At 40.3% G+C, this 19637-nt stretch overlaps 1 protein-coding gene across 1 annotated transcript; it reads left to right on the top strand.

The window, feature by feature from the left end:
• The first annotated feature begins 437 nt into the window (after positions 1-437).
• AMD1 (adenosylmethionine decarboxylase 1) lies at positions 438-18846 on the top strand. The gene is made up of 9 exons (XM_062572650.1): positions 438-951; positions 10779-10865; positions 12914-13040; positions 13540-13642; positions 14476-14518; positions 14618-14762; positions 15828-15920; positions 15998-16153; positions 16707-18846. The coding sequence occupies exons 1-9, from the start codon at positions 821-823 to the stop codon at positions 16845-16847; spliced, it is 1026 nt and encodes a 341-aa protein (XP_062428634.1). The 5' UTR covers positions 438-820; the 3' UTR covers positions 16848-18846.
• Positions 18847-19637: the final 791 nt, after the last annotated feature.

The following is a 19637-nucleotide window of genomic DNA, read 5'->3' as shown; positions in this document are numbered from 1 at the left end:
TAAAAAAAAGAAAAAAAAAGACGCGAATGCAGCTTAGGCTCAAGGAAAAAAAAAAAGGGATTTTATTTTCGAATTTGCTCCCTGCTACCCGCATAGTTGTTTCGGGGTTTTCTTCTCCCGGCCATGTTCAACCCTGCTCCCCCGTCAGCCGCTCGCTCGCTCGCTCGCTCGCCCGGCCCCGGCCCCGGCCCCGGCCCCGGCCCCGCCGCCCGCGCGCGCTCGCTCGCCGCCCGCTCACGCTCTGGGCGGGCTGCAGTGGGTAGGACCGGAGGAACCGGCATATCCGCCGACGGACGTCAGCGTCCTCCAATGAGAAGCGGGAAAGGGCGGGCTTGAGCGGTAGCAGCCCAATGGCAAGCGCCAGCCCCGGTGATGCTGTTACCTGCGAGCTATAAAAGCGGCTGCGTGCGCCCCACTGCCTCGCTTACACAGTATGGCCGGCGACATTAGCTAGCGCTCGCTCAACGCTCTTCTCTGTAACAGGGGAACACACGGACTACAAGGAACCGAACCGCATCGCCTGCCCGCCCGCACCCCCGCTCGGACTGTAACCCTCTCACACACGCTCACGCTGCACCCGCCGCCGCGCACTCCGGGTGGTTTTCGCTGGTTTAAAAAAATATTTTCTTCTAATTTCTCTTTTTTCTTTTTTTTTTAAATTAATATTAAAAAAAAATCCTTCGGAAGGTGAAACCCGCCCGGGACGGACTGGGACCCGGCGGCGGCAGCGCGGCCCGTGCAGCAGCAGACGGTAGCGGCCGGGGGCGGTAGTTTGGTTGTCGTTAATTTCTGTGGTTGTTGGTTGCCGAGTTGTCTCACCATGAAGGAAAACGGTGCACACTTCTTCGAAGGGACCGAGAAGCTGTTGGAGGTGTGGTTCGCCCGGCAGCAGCCCGCGCAGCAGGAGCCGCACCAGAGCAAGGGTTCCGGCGACCTACGCACCATACCCAGGTCCGTTAGCAGCCGGGAGTTGCGGGGGGGGGGGGGGGGGGGCAGGGGAGAGCGCTGCCGTTAACGGCCGGTGGATGGGAGGGACGGGGCGGTTGGTGAATGGCCGGCGCACGCGGGCCCCGGGTGTGGTGGCGGTGCGGCGCGGAGCCGGTTGGGCGGGGGGGTGGAGGAGGAGGAGGAGGGCGGGTGGCCGCGGGGTAATGGCCGTGCGCGGGCTGGCGGGGAGGCTGGTTGCGGGCGGGCTCGAGGGCCGCCGGCGGCGGGGAGTCGTTGGTGGCAACGGCCGCGCGCGCGAGGCGGGCTCGGCCCGTGCGGGGCCGCCGAGGTGCCGCCCTTGTGCCTCCCCCACCTCCCGCCACCCTTGCCTCAGTGACAGCCTCCCCCGGCCTCTCCCGTGTGCCGCTAACGTCGCCACAGCCGCGGGAGGGCGGCGGCGACCTTCCCCTGCCCTCCGGGCGGGAGGGCCGGCCCCGGAGGCAGCGACCCTCCAGGCGCCGCGGGCGGGGAGGGCGCTGCGCGGAAGCCATTCCGCGCCGCCACCTCGTGCAGCCCCGTGCGGTCCCTACTGGCAACATGTGGCGGCGGGGAGGGGAGAGCCAGGCGTGTGCCGTGCCGCGCCGGCCGGCAGCGCCCGCGGGGGGAGGCGGGTGGAGGAGTGTCGCAGTGCTGTTGGCGGCCGGGGGCACGGCAGCGGCGCCCACTCCTCTGCGCCAAGCGCCCGTGCATGTGGCGGTTCCAGACTGGCGTCTGGCGGTGTCCGGGCTCCCTCGTAGCGCGAGCCGTGGAAGTCCTTTTACGGCAGGATTTCTTGTTCCCGCCAGCTTAGGGAGGGGAGGAAGGTGATTGAGCTGTGGGGGAAAAACGGCTCGGAAAATCCCGGCTCACGAGGGCCGGCTATGCCAGCACTTCAGTGCAGACGGCGGGGGATAGGAACCCTATTTCCAGTTTATGAAAGCTGGAATGGGAGAGGAGAGATCCTGCCCTTCACTGTAGGGATAAGGATTGATGGTTCCCTCATGCCGCTGGTTTCGCAGCGACCTGCGCCAGCGTGTAGCTGAACAGGTTCACAGAGCAGCTCTCGTGGAGGGAGGCTGACGATACATGGGAATCTTTTCCCTGGCTGCCTGTGGCGTGGACACTGGAGTGAGGCAGGCAATGGGGGAAATGCCCCCTCCTCCTCCAGAAGTGTGGCTGGAACCACGATTTACACGTGAGTTTCTTGGCTCCGCTCCCAGATCGCGCTGCTGCTTTTTTCTCCCATTGACAAGCTCAAGCCAATGAGAACTGGGCGCCGCGAAGGGGTGGGCCCGCCACTGTCACCCAATGGGCATGTGAGGAATGTGCTGGCGCTTCTTTCACTACCACCCAGGGAGGAAGAAAGGCCCGAGGCCCACACAGGGCTTCATGTGTACACGTGTTTCAGACTGTCCTCTGTGATAGCGGGAAGCCCTTTCTCCTAAGGCCTGCCTTTGAGTGCAGTATCTGACAGTGGCCTGCTGGGGCATGTATCTTTTAAAACCATGGTGGGCATGACAGATATGTGTTTTTTTATTATAGTTTGCTCTGCCAGCGTAGCAGTACCAGTGTTTTGTAGGGAGGCAGATGTTTGGCCAGACTAGGATACCTGTACTTCTGACTTACAATAGGGAGTCAAACTGTAGATCTGCAGAAAAGGATGTTCTAGCACAAATGTCCTGGCAGTGTCAGGAAAAAGGTAGCTGCAGACCTGAAAAATAATCTGTAAACTGTGTGTAAGTTTGGAAGAAGGACAAGTATGGTATGCAGATATAATAAGCTGACATACTTAAGAAAAGGAGACCTGCTCAAGACAAAGGGCAAATCTGAAGGCTATACCTATGTGTTATTTTGAGTACAGTAAACTATTCATGTCTTCAGGTTCAGATGGCACCTGGAGAATTTGGTACTTGAGTGTGTTCCTTATCTTGTGTATATCAGTGTTATCCAGTGGTCTCTGGTCAAACAGTCCCTGTTCTGAGGGGATGACTAATGAAAGGTAACATGGCAGAGAGCCTGTAATGTGTGGAGTATGGTAATGATGATAGCTTCTTCATTGAAAGGCATACTTAGCATATGCTATTTGTTTATTTTGATATTTCTCAGCAGATTTCCTGTATGTATATTGGTAGGGTTAGATACCCAAAGATCTAAATTGCAAGTGGGCAGGTAACTTTTCTGAAGTAATGAATATTTCCTGTAGAGAAAGTATTGACAAAGAATTGGAGCACATGTAAGACTAGCTCACATATGGGTGAAGCTGCATTTCTGCAATGCCAGAAGCACTGCAGAAACATGTGTTTAGCTCTGACCTGCTGTTGTAATGAGATAGTTTGCTCATAACTTTCTGACTCATGAAGCTAGGTAGACCTTTTTGAAGATTGTGCTTGACTTGGAATGATCAGATATGATTATACAGGCCTTTGATATTTAGTGGTATAGTAGATACCACAAGTCAAGAGTTTTAGTTAATGTCCAGGCAATGCTGTAAGTGCAAATTTCTACTGAAATGGTACGTAGGCACTTCAGGATTCCTGTCATGTTTGACTTGTTTAAAGAAGGATTCCAAAAATGTTCATTTGACTTTGCATTCATATGCTTGTGTTTGAATATACAGAACTTTGAGTTTAGAGATGGCATTCTGCAGATGCTTTCCTTGTTGACACATTCATGCACTGGTGTTCTGCTTGTTAGCTGGGGCTCATGTTTACAAAACAGTAAACCTATTTTTTTTGAAACTGCTTAATGGCATTGAATGGAATTGTAAGGCAGGTACTGCAGCAAGTTCCTTTACAGGGTTTAGATATGGCTGTAAAAGTTTTAATAGGGTAGATACAAACAGTTAGCTGTTAAACATGTGCTCTTTAACACAGTTTGAGTTGTGAGCAAGCTTTGAAGGCCTTTGTGTTAATTTAGTCTTAATACAGGACTTCTAATTAGAAGCTGCCTAATTTGGGTGGGAAGGTGTGACATGTCTGAAAGCTGCTGTTAACCTCTAAGTTATTCAGAAATAAATATCACAGTATTTTTGTTGCTAGCATGAGACAAAATTTACTAAACATTCCTAGTTTAATTCTGACATGTCATTTTTCTGTTGTTGCCACTACAGCGGGATAGATGAAAACTGAGGTTATCTTTGTATATTGAACTTTATGAATGCAATATATTCTACTATGCTAATTACATAAAAGGAATTGAATAAGCTAGTTGATGCTGAACAGAATTTAAAATCAAAGCTGAAACTACAGAACAATAGCTAAATTAGTCAAGTTGCAAACCAGTTGAGCTTGCCTTTTGTATTGTAATACCTGCTTAGTAGTGAAATGCTAGCCATTCATCTGGTGAATGACTAAGCTGATGTTCAGAGCTAAAAATTTCTATGTTGCATGTGCTTTGCTAGGCATTAGGTATTAAATTCTCTTGAGATAACACCAGTTACTTGGGGGAAAAACTTCAAGAGTGGACTTAAACTCCTTTCAACTACTGGCAAGCCTGCTTTCCAGAGAATTATTTGGATACAGTGTAAGATGTTTCAGAAACTGGTATATATTCAGTCTTTAATACCTTCTGTAAAGGTCCCAGCTACAAAAGGAAATGAGTAAACATGGGCTTTGCTTAGCTGGTGAGATCTGGAGGCTCTTTGTTCATTTTTTAAACAGTTTTGTAAAAGGTCTTGCAGTTGAAATAATGGCGGATTCCTGAAGATGCCTACCCTACTCATATTCAAAAGTGAAATTAAGTTAATGATTTTTAAGGCCACAGAAGTACTAACTTTAACTTCAGTGCTTCTCATTAAGCTCATGTAATGCATGTTTGCTTAAAAAACTAAGTGTAAAAGGAGGGTTTGCTGAAAACTAACTCTTCTCTCCTTTGTGTACAGAGCAAATGTGACCTGATACAGCTATCTTTACAATGCTTGATCGTATAACCAGTAACTCTTGTCTACTTCTTCCGCAGTAGAAATGGGAAGTTTTAAGCAATATATCCTTCCATTTTTGTGCCTGTTTATTATAAAACTGCAGAATATTGTTTAAATGTTGGTTTATACAAGTTCCAAAGTTCTTTAAGTAGAGTTGTCATAAGGATACTGCTTGTTTGACTTCTGACTCGTGCAGATCTTAACCTCATTGAATGAAGTTATTCCTTCATGAATCCTTTTTCATATCACGATGTATTTGTATCAGCTTACTTATATATTTTGAGACAGAAACCAGATTTTCTGTATGTGCCTGGTTGTATGCCTTCTTTCTTAGCTTTCATTATTGATCACTGTCTAATTCAGCTACCCAGTTTGATAATAAATTCTATATAATTTTGACTTGTGAACAGATGTTTATCAGAATCAACTATGACTGGCTGCTTTTAATTTCTCAGTTCAAGTGATGTTCCCCCACTTGCTTTGTCTTGGTTTAAGTATATACGTATATGCATATGTATGAAATAGTGCATATATACTGTTTCTAAACAGAAAGATATTAAAGGTGAGAATGATTTGAAAAGCAGATGTAAGTTTGTCGTGGAGATTCTGTGATGGTGTCTTTTCTCCCCTGCCAGTGTGCTCTTCCTTACTTTCCTGTTTCCCCTCTGCCATGTGCATCCCTCTATGCTTTTCTGCTTCATACGTAAGGATATGTAATTGCTTTTCTGATCTACTTGCTTGTCATGTTTGACACCACCTGATTACTGATGTACATTTGAAGCCTAGAATCGATTAAGCTTGTTTCCTGTTACAGAGATGCTTCCAAAGCTGGAGACAATCTCCAATTAGGTATGAAATACTATTATTTAATCTGCAGGTGGAATATTGACAATGTTCTGCTAGCATGGATAGATCACTTCCACAGATGTCTCTTAAACTCTTGAGAGCTTATTCTGTCTTAATCAAGCCTACCCCTTAGTACTTTCAGAAGCAACAGGGTTTCTTGCCCAGTCTGCTAAGACTTTCCTGCTTCTTAAAATGAAAATACGGTAAACTTTGGAAAGCTTCAATTTAAGTGGATTAATTTTCTATCAAAACTATGATCTATTGACTAAAAGTTGAATTTGTTCATAAATCTGGGCTGTTGTTTCAGGAATATAATATTTTAGTATTATGGATTGTCAATTATTTGCTTGTAATTTGACACACTTTTTTGAGTATGTTGTGCTTGAGTTTAAAATACCTGAAAACTTCTTCCTGAGCCTAATGTATATTGTATGGATTCATAATGAGAAAGTGCAATAATGGACAATATGAAAAGACACTGGTATTATGACACACTTGGCCTATGCTTGATTAAAAATGCTAGGCACCAATACAGTAAAATCTGATGCAAGTCCTGTGAATACTTGATTTGTACTGTACTGCCTGACTAAACACTTGCTGTGTCTCTGCATCTGTTCCCCTACCTCTTGCCCCTTCTTTTCAGCTCTCAGTACTGTAGCAGTGTTAACTGCATATTTTCTCAAACAATGAAGGTACAAGGAGGGTTGGCCGTGAGTTGTGTTCTACTTATTCTTGCTATTTAATCAAAGGTCAAGAGGTAAAAATGCTTATCGAAAATAAAGTGTCTGCCAGATTATTGTGGCTTTCAAGATTTTTACAGCTTAGTGCAAAACTAGGTGGAACTCTGAGAAGATTACACTTAAGTTGCCTAAATGTTGCCTGTAAGTCTTTTAAGCCCTAGCATTCCCAACACTAGGGAAACACTAGGTCCTTAAACACCTTGGTGGTCAGATGTGTTTTATCCTTTGATAAAAGAATGAGACTTTAGGAATACCTCTTTTTTGGTCAGACACCAAGCATTGGAATCCAATGGTCTCTGTATACTGATGTAATTACAATAAAGATAAAAGGATCTGTTTGTGCCATTGATAAAGTATCTTGGTGTCATGCTGCATTAGGGAATGATTTTCTTTAGCAGGATACTCTGTCTTCCTTGCAGGTAAAGTGTTTTGCATGAAGTACTGCTTGGAATCACTTCTGTGAGTGCAATTTTTCCATTCAGGAGTTTCTTTATTTCAAGAGTAGGTGTATATCCCTGGAGATCTAGGCTTGAGATAAGGCAGATGCAGACAGTGTTTCTGTATGTCTATGTTCAGCGTACACAGGGTGTGTAGTGCTTGTGTGCTCTACAGATATTGCTGAAGTTAAATTATCTAGCTGCCAATGTGTTGTGTCTAAACTGTTATGTGAACATAATTCAAGATAACCTGTATTAACTAGCAATTTACAAAGCTAAACTCGAGTTGTAATTCTAATGGGAAATAATTCACATATCTGCAAGTCAGCAGAAAATACCAGCTGCTAGATGATATTTTAAAATGTTCTAAAACTCTTGAATTACAAATCTGATAACTTGGTCTGTGTACTGTACCTTTCAGAACATTTGAAACTTAATGTTGTGACTCTGATACTAGCCAACCCCCATGTTTCCTGGCTCCTGTGCATAGGCAGTTTAGACAAGGCATTGAGTTCTTCACTGTTCTGGTGTTGGTAGCAATTTGCATACTAACTATACTATAGCATGTTAATGAGGCAGTTGATAATACTGACTGCTAAACACTTAGGAGATAACTAAAGCAGTGAAAAATACATTACTCTAGTTCAGTATTCTATTTTAAACAAAGTCTTGTGGTAAGGTACAAGACAAATTTGGTTATCACCGTGATTACTACAGTCTTGACAGCTGTTCTTATGTAAAGCTATACAAGACAATGTATATAGCTTAAGATGTCTTTAGATGCTTCATAAGACTTGTTCTACAGTACAGCAAGAATTTTTAGGAAAGAACTTTTTCCCCAGTGCAGTCTGAGTTGTACCTGCAAAGTACTCTTATTGGGGATTATGCTTCTGGAGGTTAACTGTTGACAGGAATAAGCTTCTGATGTAGTTGTATAATCTCTTCAATTACTGGTGTCCTACTACTGGTTGGCCTAATTTTATAAGAGGTATTTTTCTTCTGACACTCTTGTAGTAGTTTGAGCAGAAGTTAGGTTCTGGTTACAAATCAGAAAGCACTAAACATTGCAACCTGGGTTCAAAAATAGATTGCTGTGCTTTTTTAGCATGTTCTGCTAGTCAAGTATAAAAACAGCTTTCTGTCCATATTTGATTGGTAGGAGAGATGGTAAAACTGAGGCAGGATTACTCCAATTGCATTCAGTAGTAAGTGTCTTAAGCAAGTGCAACCATCTAAGATGCTCATTGCTTGCCTATTGGACAAACTACTACCTCTCAACGAGTGTCAGATATTAGAAATAAAAGGATCAGAGTTCTACAGCTTTGGAATGAGATGATTAATACTCTAAGTTAGTCTATTTCATAACCGTGAGTAGCTTGTCTCAAACTTTTTTCCACTTTGGTGTTACAATTGATGCAGTCCACTAAAATTTTCTTAGCAGCTGTATCATTCTGGTATGTTTAACTTTCTGTGTAGGGAAGCAGGCTTCAAATAATCTGTTGGGGATTGTCCTGATCTCTGCATCTGGGAAATAGTTTTGGAAATAGTAATGCAATCCATATATTCCCCATTGAAAGGGAATATTTGAGGAGCAAAAGCCCCTTATTACCTTTTGGGGGAGTTAGTCTTTTGTTCTGCTTTTTCACTTAGATTTTGCCCCTTCACAGCTAGGAAGTTCACAACGAAGAATTACGAAATAGCGTGTAATGGTGAAGTCTTTCACAAAGTTACCACCTTTGAGGGGGATTTTTACTTGACAAAGATTACCTGTAATGCATGTATTGCTAATGCATGAAAGGGTGCTTTAAGGTAGAATTAAGTTTCTACTTAATGTTGGCTAGTTGGAAAATCCTGGTAAATGTGAAAAGCTGAGCACATACCTTTTTGTTTGCATATGTACTTGAGGATCAAAGACGGTGAGTGCTAAGCACAGCCCATGACAGAAGTGTACAGCTGAATAAATTTGAGGCTTTATTTGAGCAGGTATGGTTTAAAAAAGTCATGTACTGATTTGAGCATCCTTTATTGTCATGTTTCTATGGATTAATTGTCTTGGTACTTGCTATTTAAAAAAAAAAAATCCAGGGCAAAGCATAAGGATCTCTATTTTCAGAAAAAATATTTAATGAATGCTCACTGCTTGGGTTTATAAGGAGAAGCTTATTTTGATTTTTAGTACCAAATGTACTATTCAGGGTTTATAAAAACTTGTGCAGATGTGCACTTAATTATGATGGATTTTTAAGATGCAGAAGCCTCAAAGAAAGCTATATAGTGAGTATAAGTTCAATATGTTCTGGTTGACTACTGTATAAATATTTTATAATTTTACATTGGCCAGTGCAATACTTGAGTATTTCCTTTCAGAGCCTGTGTTAGTAGCAAAGGTACAGAATTAAGTTTTAGGAGACATTCTCAAGTGAGGGAGAAATAACTTGAAACACCTCAGAAAATGCCTGTTGCTTTAAGAGCTGAATGCATCTTGCCTGCAAGTAGGAGATGGATATATGTACAGCAGCACCTAACACTTGCAGTGATATTTCACTATTGTCAACTGATCAGTTTTCTCAGGGGAGAGGCATGTAGCTGCCAGAGGAACTCTGACAGGATTAACAATGAATGTTGTGGCCTGAAGTGCAACTACAGAGCTGTTGCAGTGTGAATAAAGGCAGGTTTGACCACTCAGGAAGGATTAAGCTGAAACTTAAATGGGCAGCTGAGCCAGTTTGATGACTTAGTGCTGGGAAAGTATAACTGTTCCCTCTATTTCCTAGCTGTAGAGTAAGTTGTTTCAGGTCAGTGGTGTGGCTGGCAGCTCAGTTTGAGTTAGTAAGTTTTGTCCCTTACAGGTCTGAGCGCAAGAGCCGGCACAAATAGACAGAGGGAATATGTAGTGGGATGGGAGAGATGGGGAAGTGGGATGAAGCTGATGAGGACTTGTGATTCTGTGACTTTGGGAAAGTGTCTGTGCCATAAAGAACTACTACTGTATTGGATTCTGCTAACCAGATGTAGTAGTAAGACTAAAGGAACGACCAAAATGTTTGTGTTCAAGTCTGTCGTTTTTGAGTACTTCAAAACTTTTTGGCTTGAGCCCTTTGATTCTCAGTTTTCTAATGGAAATCCTTGTAGAATGCAAAATGGCAGTAGTGAATATTAAACTTTTAACCACTCTATTGAATTCTAGCCCCTCCATATGCTCAAATTTCCCCATATGAAAGTAGTTCAAATCTTCTTGTAAATGTAATATTCTAAAACTACTTGCTGTGCAAATTTTCTAGACCTGGAGATGAAAGGAATTCCATGATCCTGATTCTGCGAAGAAGAACGGAGACTATTGAAATGTATTAGCTCCAGTCCTTAGGGCTAGTTATTTTCTAAATCTGATAGCTTTGGTCCCATAATGCAAGTGTTGATTGTTCAGATAGTAGCTCTGTATGCTATAACTCATTGTGTAGTAAGTGGGGATGGAGTTTTGGTACTTTTGACCATCCATGTGATATGACGCTGATACACAGTGGTGGATGAAAGCCGAAGTCCATTCTATGAAAACATTAAGAGAATTGGTTCATGAAAATGTCTTGGAGCAAAGACTGATTTTAATAAGCCAGGGTAACAACAAAGGCTGCCAAGGGTAGTAGGTTTTCTAGCTCTTAAGTGCATTTTCAGGTATTTTGTGACAATTTTAAATTGTGCAAGCATGACTTCATATAGCTAGTTCTGCTTAGTGCCTGGTTTATCAGAAATCTGCTTACACTGCTAGGAAAGAGATTTGTTCACCTTGGCAATGACATTGTCTTGCAATAGAACTTCATTTAGTTATCTAGGTAAAAATCTAACTGTTTGGACTCAAATCTAACTTCTTCACAGGATTGAGTGGGACAAACTTCTGGAGAATGTGCATTGTTTGATCATAAGTGTGACAAAAACTGACAAACAGGAAGCTTATGTACTCAGGTAAGCCACTAGCTTATTCTTTTAGTCTCTAAGTAAAATAGCTGAACTGTTGTGTGGGATCCATTTGATAATCTTAGGTTATGAAGATCCTGCTCTGTTAATGACCAACTTGTAGGGTCTGCTAATTATAATGCTGTCACTTCTGTTCAATAACAGAAGTGTCTTCATAATTATCAGTATTTGTCTTTAAAAGGTTAAGGTCAAGGCTGTAGTGCTTCTGCACCTGATACAAAACTACTACCAACAGATCACTGGATTTTGCCTGGGATAACTCCCCGATTAAGAAGATACAAAAAAATTTAGTATTACTTCAGCAGAACAGTATATGGAAGTTTTGGTTTTAGACCAGCAAAGACTCTATAGGCTGCTTTGTGATTCAGAATATTAAAATCAAATGGAGCAACTTCTTGAGCTGAGGACATCTGTAAATAGTTTTCAAGAGATCTCGGATTCTCTTGTCTTACACAGCACAATTAGTCAAAAGGACAAACAGCTTTTGCCATGTTTTTCATCTTTGCTTTTTTTTTTCTATGTGAACACAGAATTGCATTGACATTCTCTGCTTTACTTCAGATCAGAAACAAGCTGTTGTATTTTGTGTATTTGAAAGCTTTTCAGGGTAAGGTTGAGCTAAGAGCAAGCTAGTGAAACTGCTGAAGCCTTCCCCTCCTCCCCCAAGCTTCATATTTTTTAAACAAAAACTTAATGTAACTAGTTAAACTATATAGTGGATTAAGTAACTTTTCCATTTTTAAACAGCATTCCAAACAGTTAAATACATGTACTAGGCTTTCATTCCCATTGTTCAGTCATTTGGGAAAATAATTTTAGTGCATGCTTAGGTCTTCCAGTTGCATTATTAATTAGAGTCCCCCTGAACTGAGGATCAGTAAATACCTGATCTACAAAAATCAGCAGTATACATTGTATATAGTATACAACTAACTTATGCATAAGGACATACCATATTGCTATAGTTCTAATCTCATACTGGGACTTACGTTCCTATAGACAGATGCTGATTTATCACTTGCCAATAGTCAGCTTTTCTAGAAGATGCAGCCAGCATCCATACAATTCTGAAGCTTTGGGGAGTTTTTAAGTGGATATTCTTACCAGCTTTTTTAGCTGAGGAAGCTAGATTTCATGTTTAAGACCATGTTCTGCAGCTGGGTCAAGAAATTATGGGCCTATCTATGTTGTATACCTGCTTAACAGCATCTTTTCTTCTAGAATAGATTGAGGCAATGTAAAGCATGCACTCTTTCCTGTACAGTGCTAGTTGTGCACTATCACACTTGCAGCTATTTATTGTCAAATTTGTTCTGCTGTCTTACTAGTTTAGATTTCACCCACTGCAGTGATGAGAGGAGAAAGCTGCTTTAACTGTAGGGTAATAGAGTATGGAAAGCTTATTCTTAAACCAAAGATAATTGTATAATGAATGCAGTGGACTACTAGTATTGCATGAAACATACTGAAAACGTGTGCAAAGTGCCTATTCAGATTGTGCTTTCCTTGACAGCTACTGCTAAAACTTCTGTCAGCACTGATGTGTCCCGAAATGAGTTTATTTTAAGCTGTTTCCACTGATTATATGTGCATACTTCATTTGAAAGCTGTATCTGCATGCTAAGGCACAGCTGTACAGCTGCTGCTGCTGAAGCTTTCATTGAGCTGAGACCACATTCATACCTGAGTTGCCAAGGACTACACTTTGTATCATTGCTGATATGACTCCTGAGTATGAGGCCAGAAATTTTAGGTGACTTGTCTGACTTTAAACTGGAATAAATGTAAATATTAAGCTTCTGTTAAATTGGACTCAAAAGTGCCAAGTATCCATAGTCTTAAAGTTGTTTCAGGAGATCCAAGCAACTGTTAGAAATGCTGACTAGAACCTATTGATCTGATACACTTGCAAAGCATGTTTATATACTGCATCCTGAATATTCATTTATGAAATAATGCATTTGGCTGGGATTTGAACTAAAATCTCGTATTTCATACAGAATGCAACTCATTTTTCTTACTTTTCTCTTTAATAGTGAGAGTAGCATGTTTGTCTCCAAGAGACGTTTCATTTTGAAGACGTGTGGTACCACCCTCTTACTGCAAGCACTGGTTCCCCTGTTGGAGCTTGCTAGGGAGTACAGTGGGTTTGACTCAATTCAGGTAAGGTACTAAAAATGCCACATGTTCCTTAGAATGTACAGAATGTTTTTTATTATTTTTAATTCACTCATCTTAATTCTGAGGCTTCCTTCTATAGGTGGAAGCCTATATGTATGGTTTCTGTAATAAGTTTGCTTCGCTACAGAGCATAGCTTTCTACTTGCCTCTTAAAGGATGCTAATTTACAAATGCTATTGCACTGAGTAAGATTACTTAAGGGTTAAAGATCTCCGTGCCCCAATTGTCAGTGCTAAAGTTTGAGCTGCCTTTCAGAAAACAAATTTGTAAGATATAGGTGCTGACTTTCAAATTAAGCCAGGTATGGCTATATGCCTCAAATGAAAGATGAAGTACAGGTATCAGTGTTCTTACAGTGAAAAATTGTTCTGTGAAAGCTTATACTAAATGTTTGTATCTTTTGGGCATTTCCTAGATTCTTAGGTTCAAGATGGACATATATTTTTAAGTATCTAAGTTTTTTGTTTTGTTTTTGTTTTAGAGCTTCTTCTATTCACGTAAGAATTTCATGAAGCCGTCTCACCAGGAGTACCCACATAGGAATTTCCAGGAAGAAGTAGAATTTCTTAATGAAATTTTCCCAAGTAAGTCTATGAAACTTTAGTAAAGTTGTATACCTGTGTTAAGTGCACATACGAAGTGAAAAGTGACTAGTGTGCTGCACATTGTGAAGGCCATTCAGCAGTCTTTGGGAGCTTCACAGCCAGCACAAGTTTCAGCTGCTTAAGAATCAAAAGCTGTGTGTAGTTTTCTGAATTTTGAAACTAGTTTGCCAAGGTCAAGCTTTACATCATAAACTTGAAACTTAACACCTTCCCTTCACTGAAGTAGTCTACAGAATTCTAAGTGGTATGTGGTAAATAAGTCTGTAGAATCCAGTTGTCACTGACCCTGAAAGCCTCAGCAAAAAGGTAGACTAGCCCTTTAAAGTGGGAGGTTGAAATAAACTGGAAAAATCTTGCCCAAAGAATCACTGCAGTAAATATTGAATTCACATATTAACAACAAAAACCTATAAAAACCTTGAGTTTCTGTCAGAAAACTTCTCTGAAGTGATGCGGAAATTGAAATACTGATCTGAATTACTTGAAAATAAATGCTAATCATAATCATTAGATGCTTGAAAAGGCTGGGGCTTCTATCTGTGCATAGTAAAAGCTTTAATCTGAATTTCTTCCTAATAGGGTCTGAACTGGGATATTGAGATTACCTTCCAAGGAACCTGGTTCTCTGATTATTGGCTTTATGCTTCTGAATTTAAATGCCTGCTTACTTGATAATGAATATTAATTGTATCAGTGGACCTCTTAATGTTCTATGAATGACTTGCACTGTCTTCAAATATAAAACAAGGTTAATCCTTTACATAAAGGATCAGCTGTGATATATTAACTCAAGACCTTTTTGTTTCTACTAGATGGAGCAGCTTATTGCATGGGACGTATGAATTCTGATTGCTGGTATGTATGTGAAGACTTTGAAATCTCTTTGGGTCATATACTACAACTTAACCTGTTGCTGCTAATATTTATTACAGAAGTCATTTGTACTTTATGTAGGTACCTGTACACTCTGGATTTCCCAGAGAGTCGGATATCCAATCAGCCTGATCAGACGCTGGAAATTCTGATGAGTGAGCTTGACCCAGTAGTTATGGACCAGTTCTACATGAAAGATGGTGTTACTGCAAATGATGTCACTCGTGTATGTTTGCTTGAAAACTAAATTCTTTGGGGATGGTGTATATTGGGCACCTAAGAGCTTCACTTAACATTTAGTATAGACTTTATTTTGTAGCAGAAGAGATTTCATAGAAAGTATCAGATTATCATTTCAGAGTTCTGGGAATAAAATGGGTTTGACTGTAGAAGATTTAGGGGAATAAAAGTTCACATTTACCGTATTCCTACTTTAATCTGGTGTAGGCAATTTGCAGTGATTTAGTGATTGGATGTTTTATTTAGAAAATGGAGAAATAAGTGTTCAAACATCTTAACAATATCTGAAGGGGTGTAGAAAAGGTAAGATTTATACAGAGAATAATGAGTGCCAAAGGAATAAAGTTATCAAAATTGAGGTTAAATCATGGGAGTTATTTTGATAGCTTGGGTTGTAGAGGAAGTGTAGTTTGGTTGTCAGGGGAAATTCTAAAGTGTAAGCATAATTTGGTAGGCCCAGCTGTGTCTTGCTTCCTGCCTAACTTTTTTCCAATTAACAGGAAAGTTCTGTGTGAACATGCTTCACTGACAAATACAGTGACTCCATCTGTTCCTCCCTCCTTGCTTTGATTCTCACTATTGTACTTGCTGTAAAGGTTTGGCTGTAGCTCAAGTACTGTATGGGAAATCAAAGTGCTTGGAGTTATTTCAGAGTATAAGGATGTATGTTCACACTCCCTAGTAAATGTAAATAGTCGTCACTTTGTGGACAGTGGTTGCACAAAAGTTGTTCTCCATTTTAGTTGCAGGAACAATTATGTATTATAACTCAAAGGTGCTCTCTGGAGCTATGCAGTCTGATTCTGTTTGTAGCAGATGCTTTGGTAGATGGTAACCTGTACAGAACTGAGCACTTAGTCACTGGTCTAAGTGACAGGATGTCAAGCAAGTTTGTTTAGTGGCACAAAATGGTATCAAAGTGACTTCTCTCTCAGAAAATTCTGATGTCCTGTCTCCTAAATCTGTGTTCATTCTGCCTTTGAGTCAGACTTAAACATAAGTGCAAGGGTGCATAATAAATTGAGTGGTATTATTTTAACTTCTATTTCAGATGAGTGGAATTCGTGACCTGATACCAGGTTCTGTTATTGATGCTACAATGTTCAATCCTTGTGGGTATTCAATGAATGGGATGAAATCGGATGTAAGTTCTACACTTACTGAATATTCATACTAAAACAAATTTAATCATTTGATGCTAATAAGTCTTCTCTTCTTCAGGGAACTTATTGGACTATTCACATCACTCCAGAACCAGAGTTTTCTTATGTTAGTTTTGAAACAAACATAAGTCAGACCTCTTATGATGACCTGATTAGAAAAGTTGTAGAGGTTTTCAAGCCAGGAAAATTCGTGACAACCCTCTTTGTTAATCAGGTGAGTTTGCTGTCTTTAGCATGTCAACTCCTGATGCCAGGTTTGCAAGTAGATCAGTAGTGACAAAGATTTATTTTTCACTTAGGCATCAGCTGTTTCTAGTTTGCCTATAAACTTGGGTGGTAGCTACTTAGGAAAGTGGAAGTCTTTTGGCATGCACTAAATCTAATCTCAAAACTAAGAGTTAAGGCAGTCCAACTTAAACTTTGTAGAAAGCCATTGGAATATTTGTGGAGGCATCAGTTTTTCTTTGGTGTTTTTCTTGATTTAGCCATGCTTCTATAACTGATAGCTGTGGCCATTAAAGCTGATGCTGCCAGCCAGTAACTGATAGAAAAGCAATATAGCAGCTAAAGAGCAGGATTGCTAGGGACTGAAACTTCCTGCAGTGCTTTCATGCAAGAATTTGCATATTGATAACAATATTCCCAAAAGTAGACATTGAGTGCTTACTGCATTAGTCTATCTCCCAGCCTTATGTTTAAAAAATTAAGAAATTAAGTTTAAGAATTAGAAACTAAGTTTAAAAATGTAAATTTCACTTGTTTTCTAGAGCTCTAAATGTCGTACAGTGTTTTCTTCTGCCCAGAAGATTGAAGGGTTTAAACGTCTTGATCACCAGATTGCCCAATTCAGTGATTACAACTTTGTTTTTACCAGTTTTACAAAGAATCGCCAGCAACAGCACAGTTGATTAAGAATGAAGAAAAAACGCAAAAGGAGATCCCATATAGAAGGTGGTGGTTGCTTTCTAGTTGATGATTCAGGGGGCCATGCTTTCCATTCCCACCACCTTGTAGTTGTGGAAAGCCCTAGGTGTAATCATAGTATAACCATTTTGAATTGTATGCATTATTATATCAAGGAGTTAGATATCTTGCATGAATGCTCTCTTCTGTGTTTAGGTACTCTATGCCACTCTTGCTGTGAAATTGAAGTGCATGTAGAAAAATCTTACTGTATGAAACTTTACAACACATGTAAAAATAAGCCAGGTAGAATTACACACAGCATAGTTTTTCTCCAGGTATCACCAAAAATTCCCCACAGACAAGGCTTTCGTCCTCATTAGACTTCAGCCTCAATCTACTCACTGGGACAGTTCTCTGTTAAATTGTCACCAATATTTTTCATCTATATTGTGATTTCAGTCTAAAACAGTTTTTGAGAAACTTGTATGATTTCTAATGAAACTGATTCCTAATTAACACTTTCATGTTGGAGAAAGTTCTTTCACTTAATACAGTTAGAAATTGTTTTATTACTGCAGGTGATGGTTTCCTAAAATCACTGATTTCTGTCATGCTCTTAATCAAGTTTATAAGAATTTGTTCAGCTCTGCTATAGCACTGGGCTTATGCATCAGCCTTTCACCCTTAAACTTGGGTATAGATACTGCTGCAGGCTAAACTTCATCTTGGCTTAATGCTCATATTTACATACCATATCCCCAAGCTGTCATATTGCTACACAATGGCAGAATTTGAAGAAGGTTCAAGACTTAAAAGGGGGAGAGCTGAGTCAGGGTTCAAGTGCTTTGGCATAGTTGTATGACTGCTTCACAAAGAGCGAATCCATACTGGCACCAAACATCTTTCTGAGGCACTAATAATGTCTCTAAGAAGCTGGTGCTCATAAGTGCTGGCAAGTCAATCTAGCAAAGGAGTGGAGTTTGTCAGGCTGGAGACGTTGATTGTTTTGATTATTCTCAGTAAAACAAGCTGACACTTCTAACTGTAAAAAGAATGCTTCTAAACTGGTCCAGTGTCACTTCATTTTGTTGTTCCAAGCAAAGCCAATGCCTCTATCTTGTGACAGTCCTGTGACATTGTTGTGCATGTGACTTACGTTGTATTTGAGTGTTGTGACTTCATCTGTTTTTTCCTCCTAATTAATGCAGTGGTTCCTCTTACTGTGACTTGAGGGCATTAAGTGAAGGCATATAACAAGAACTGTCTGGGACACCTGGACAGGAGTGAAGTAGAATGCTATTCATAGAACATGAATAAGTGTAATTCAAAGTCACTTTAATGGGTATTGACTAAAATGCAGGCTTTAAAGAGCTGGCAAACTTTCAGCTATGTTTGCAAATACTATAGGATTCTAACAGCTGTGAGACCAGCAAGTTAAAACTATAAAACAGATTTTTTTTTTTTTTTTTCTCTCTTGTCCTTGCAATGTTTTGGCTCTTTCTGGGTTGACATAATGGTTTTCTGTTCCTTCCGTATTTATAAAGGAAGCACTTTTTCAGTGCTTCTAAACTAAAGTCTGCTTGGTTAGAAATCAAGTGGTTGGAACATTGAGTTCTTCTAAGCATATTGTTGATTGAAGTTCTTTAACAATGTTGTGCCATTTACAGCATATAATTGATTAGTGCTTTTTGATGTTAATACTGAGGACCAATATTTCTGTGGTTTTTGTTCCTAAAGTGTCACAACTGATCTGACATTTGTTGGCTTGAGGTCCTTTAAGTAGACTGAAAATCCCTTTCCAAGTAATACTGAAAAATACACATTTTATAAATAGAAGCATAAGTCTTGGCTATAAAATGAAAGCTGTTGAATGGATTGAACTATCTAGGGTAATCAGGATGGGGGGAGTATGGTGTTTATAATTTCTGTGATGTTAGACTTTGATCATTTAAAAATCTGTACCACAACTTAATGCTTCAATAAAAGTTTGCTTAAATTGTTGGTAGTGATCTAGCAATTTTACCTATCATACTCCTTATACCACTTGGTTTAATTCTGAAGTAGATCTGTGTATTCCTTGACCTAAACTAGTTCTGTAACAAAACTTGCTTTGCCTTTATAGGGGATGGATCTCAACTGTTAACAAGCTGATAGCTTAAAATGAGACTGCATGTCAAAAGAAGCCTAATGAAAATATATAAGATGCTTTTGAGGCTGAATGCTTGCCTAAATGAATACCCACAGGAAAGATTGAGATCTGCATGTCTTTATTTAATCTTTTTTTTTTTGGTGGCATTAAATATTTTAAACAGTCATCTGAATTAAGACAACTCCTGTTTCTACAGGTCTTATACCAAACTGTGGCAGGCATGCATGCATATATATACTACTACAGATCTCTTAAGTTTGTCTTGTAATGTTAAGGTAAAGTAAACATGCACATAATCTGGACAACAAGCTGCACTGGAAGCTAATGGTTGTTTCAGTGCCAAGCAGATGCAGCCAACATCACTGAAGTTTCCTAGATCCCTTATGAATACTCCAACAGAAATAGCAGATTCAGTTGAACTATACTTACAGAGCAAATATTCCCCCAAATCACTTAAGTAGGGATATCTGTGTGCCAGTGTTAAAGGCTTTAAGTTGCCTTTAGTTCTTCTCTGCATATAGATAACACTAATCACCTAGAACCTATTCTGCAGTGCTAGATTTTTGTACTTTGGATATTAAAGGGTAACTTTGTAGGTATTTCAGATCTTCCACAGCTATTGAAAATGCCCAACTAAGTCTTA

This window comes from Rhea pennata, chromosome 3 (assembly GCF_028389875.1).
Source record: "Rhea pennata isolate bPtePen1 chromosome 3, bPtePen1.pri, whole genome shotgun sequence".
Classification (NCBI taxonomy): domain Eukaryota; kingdom Metazoa; phylum Chordata; class Aves; order Rheiformes; family Rheidae; genus Rhea; species Rhea pennata.
The sequence above is the reverse complement of the archived record's forward strand: the minus strand, read 5'-3'. Positions and strand labels throughout refer to the sequence as shown.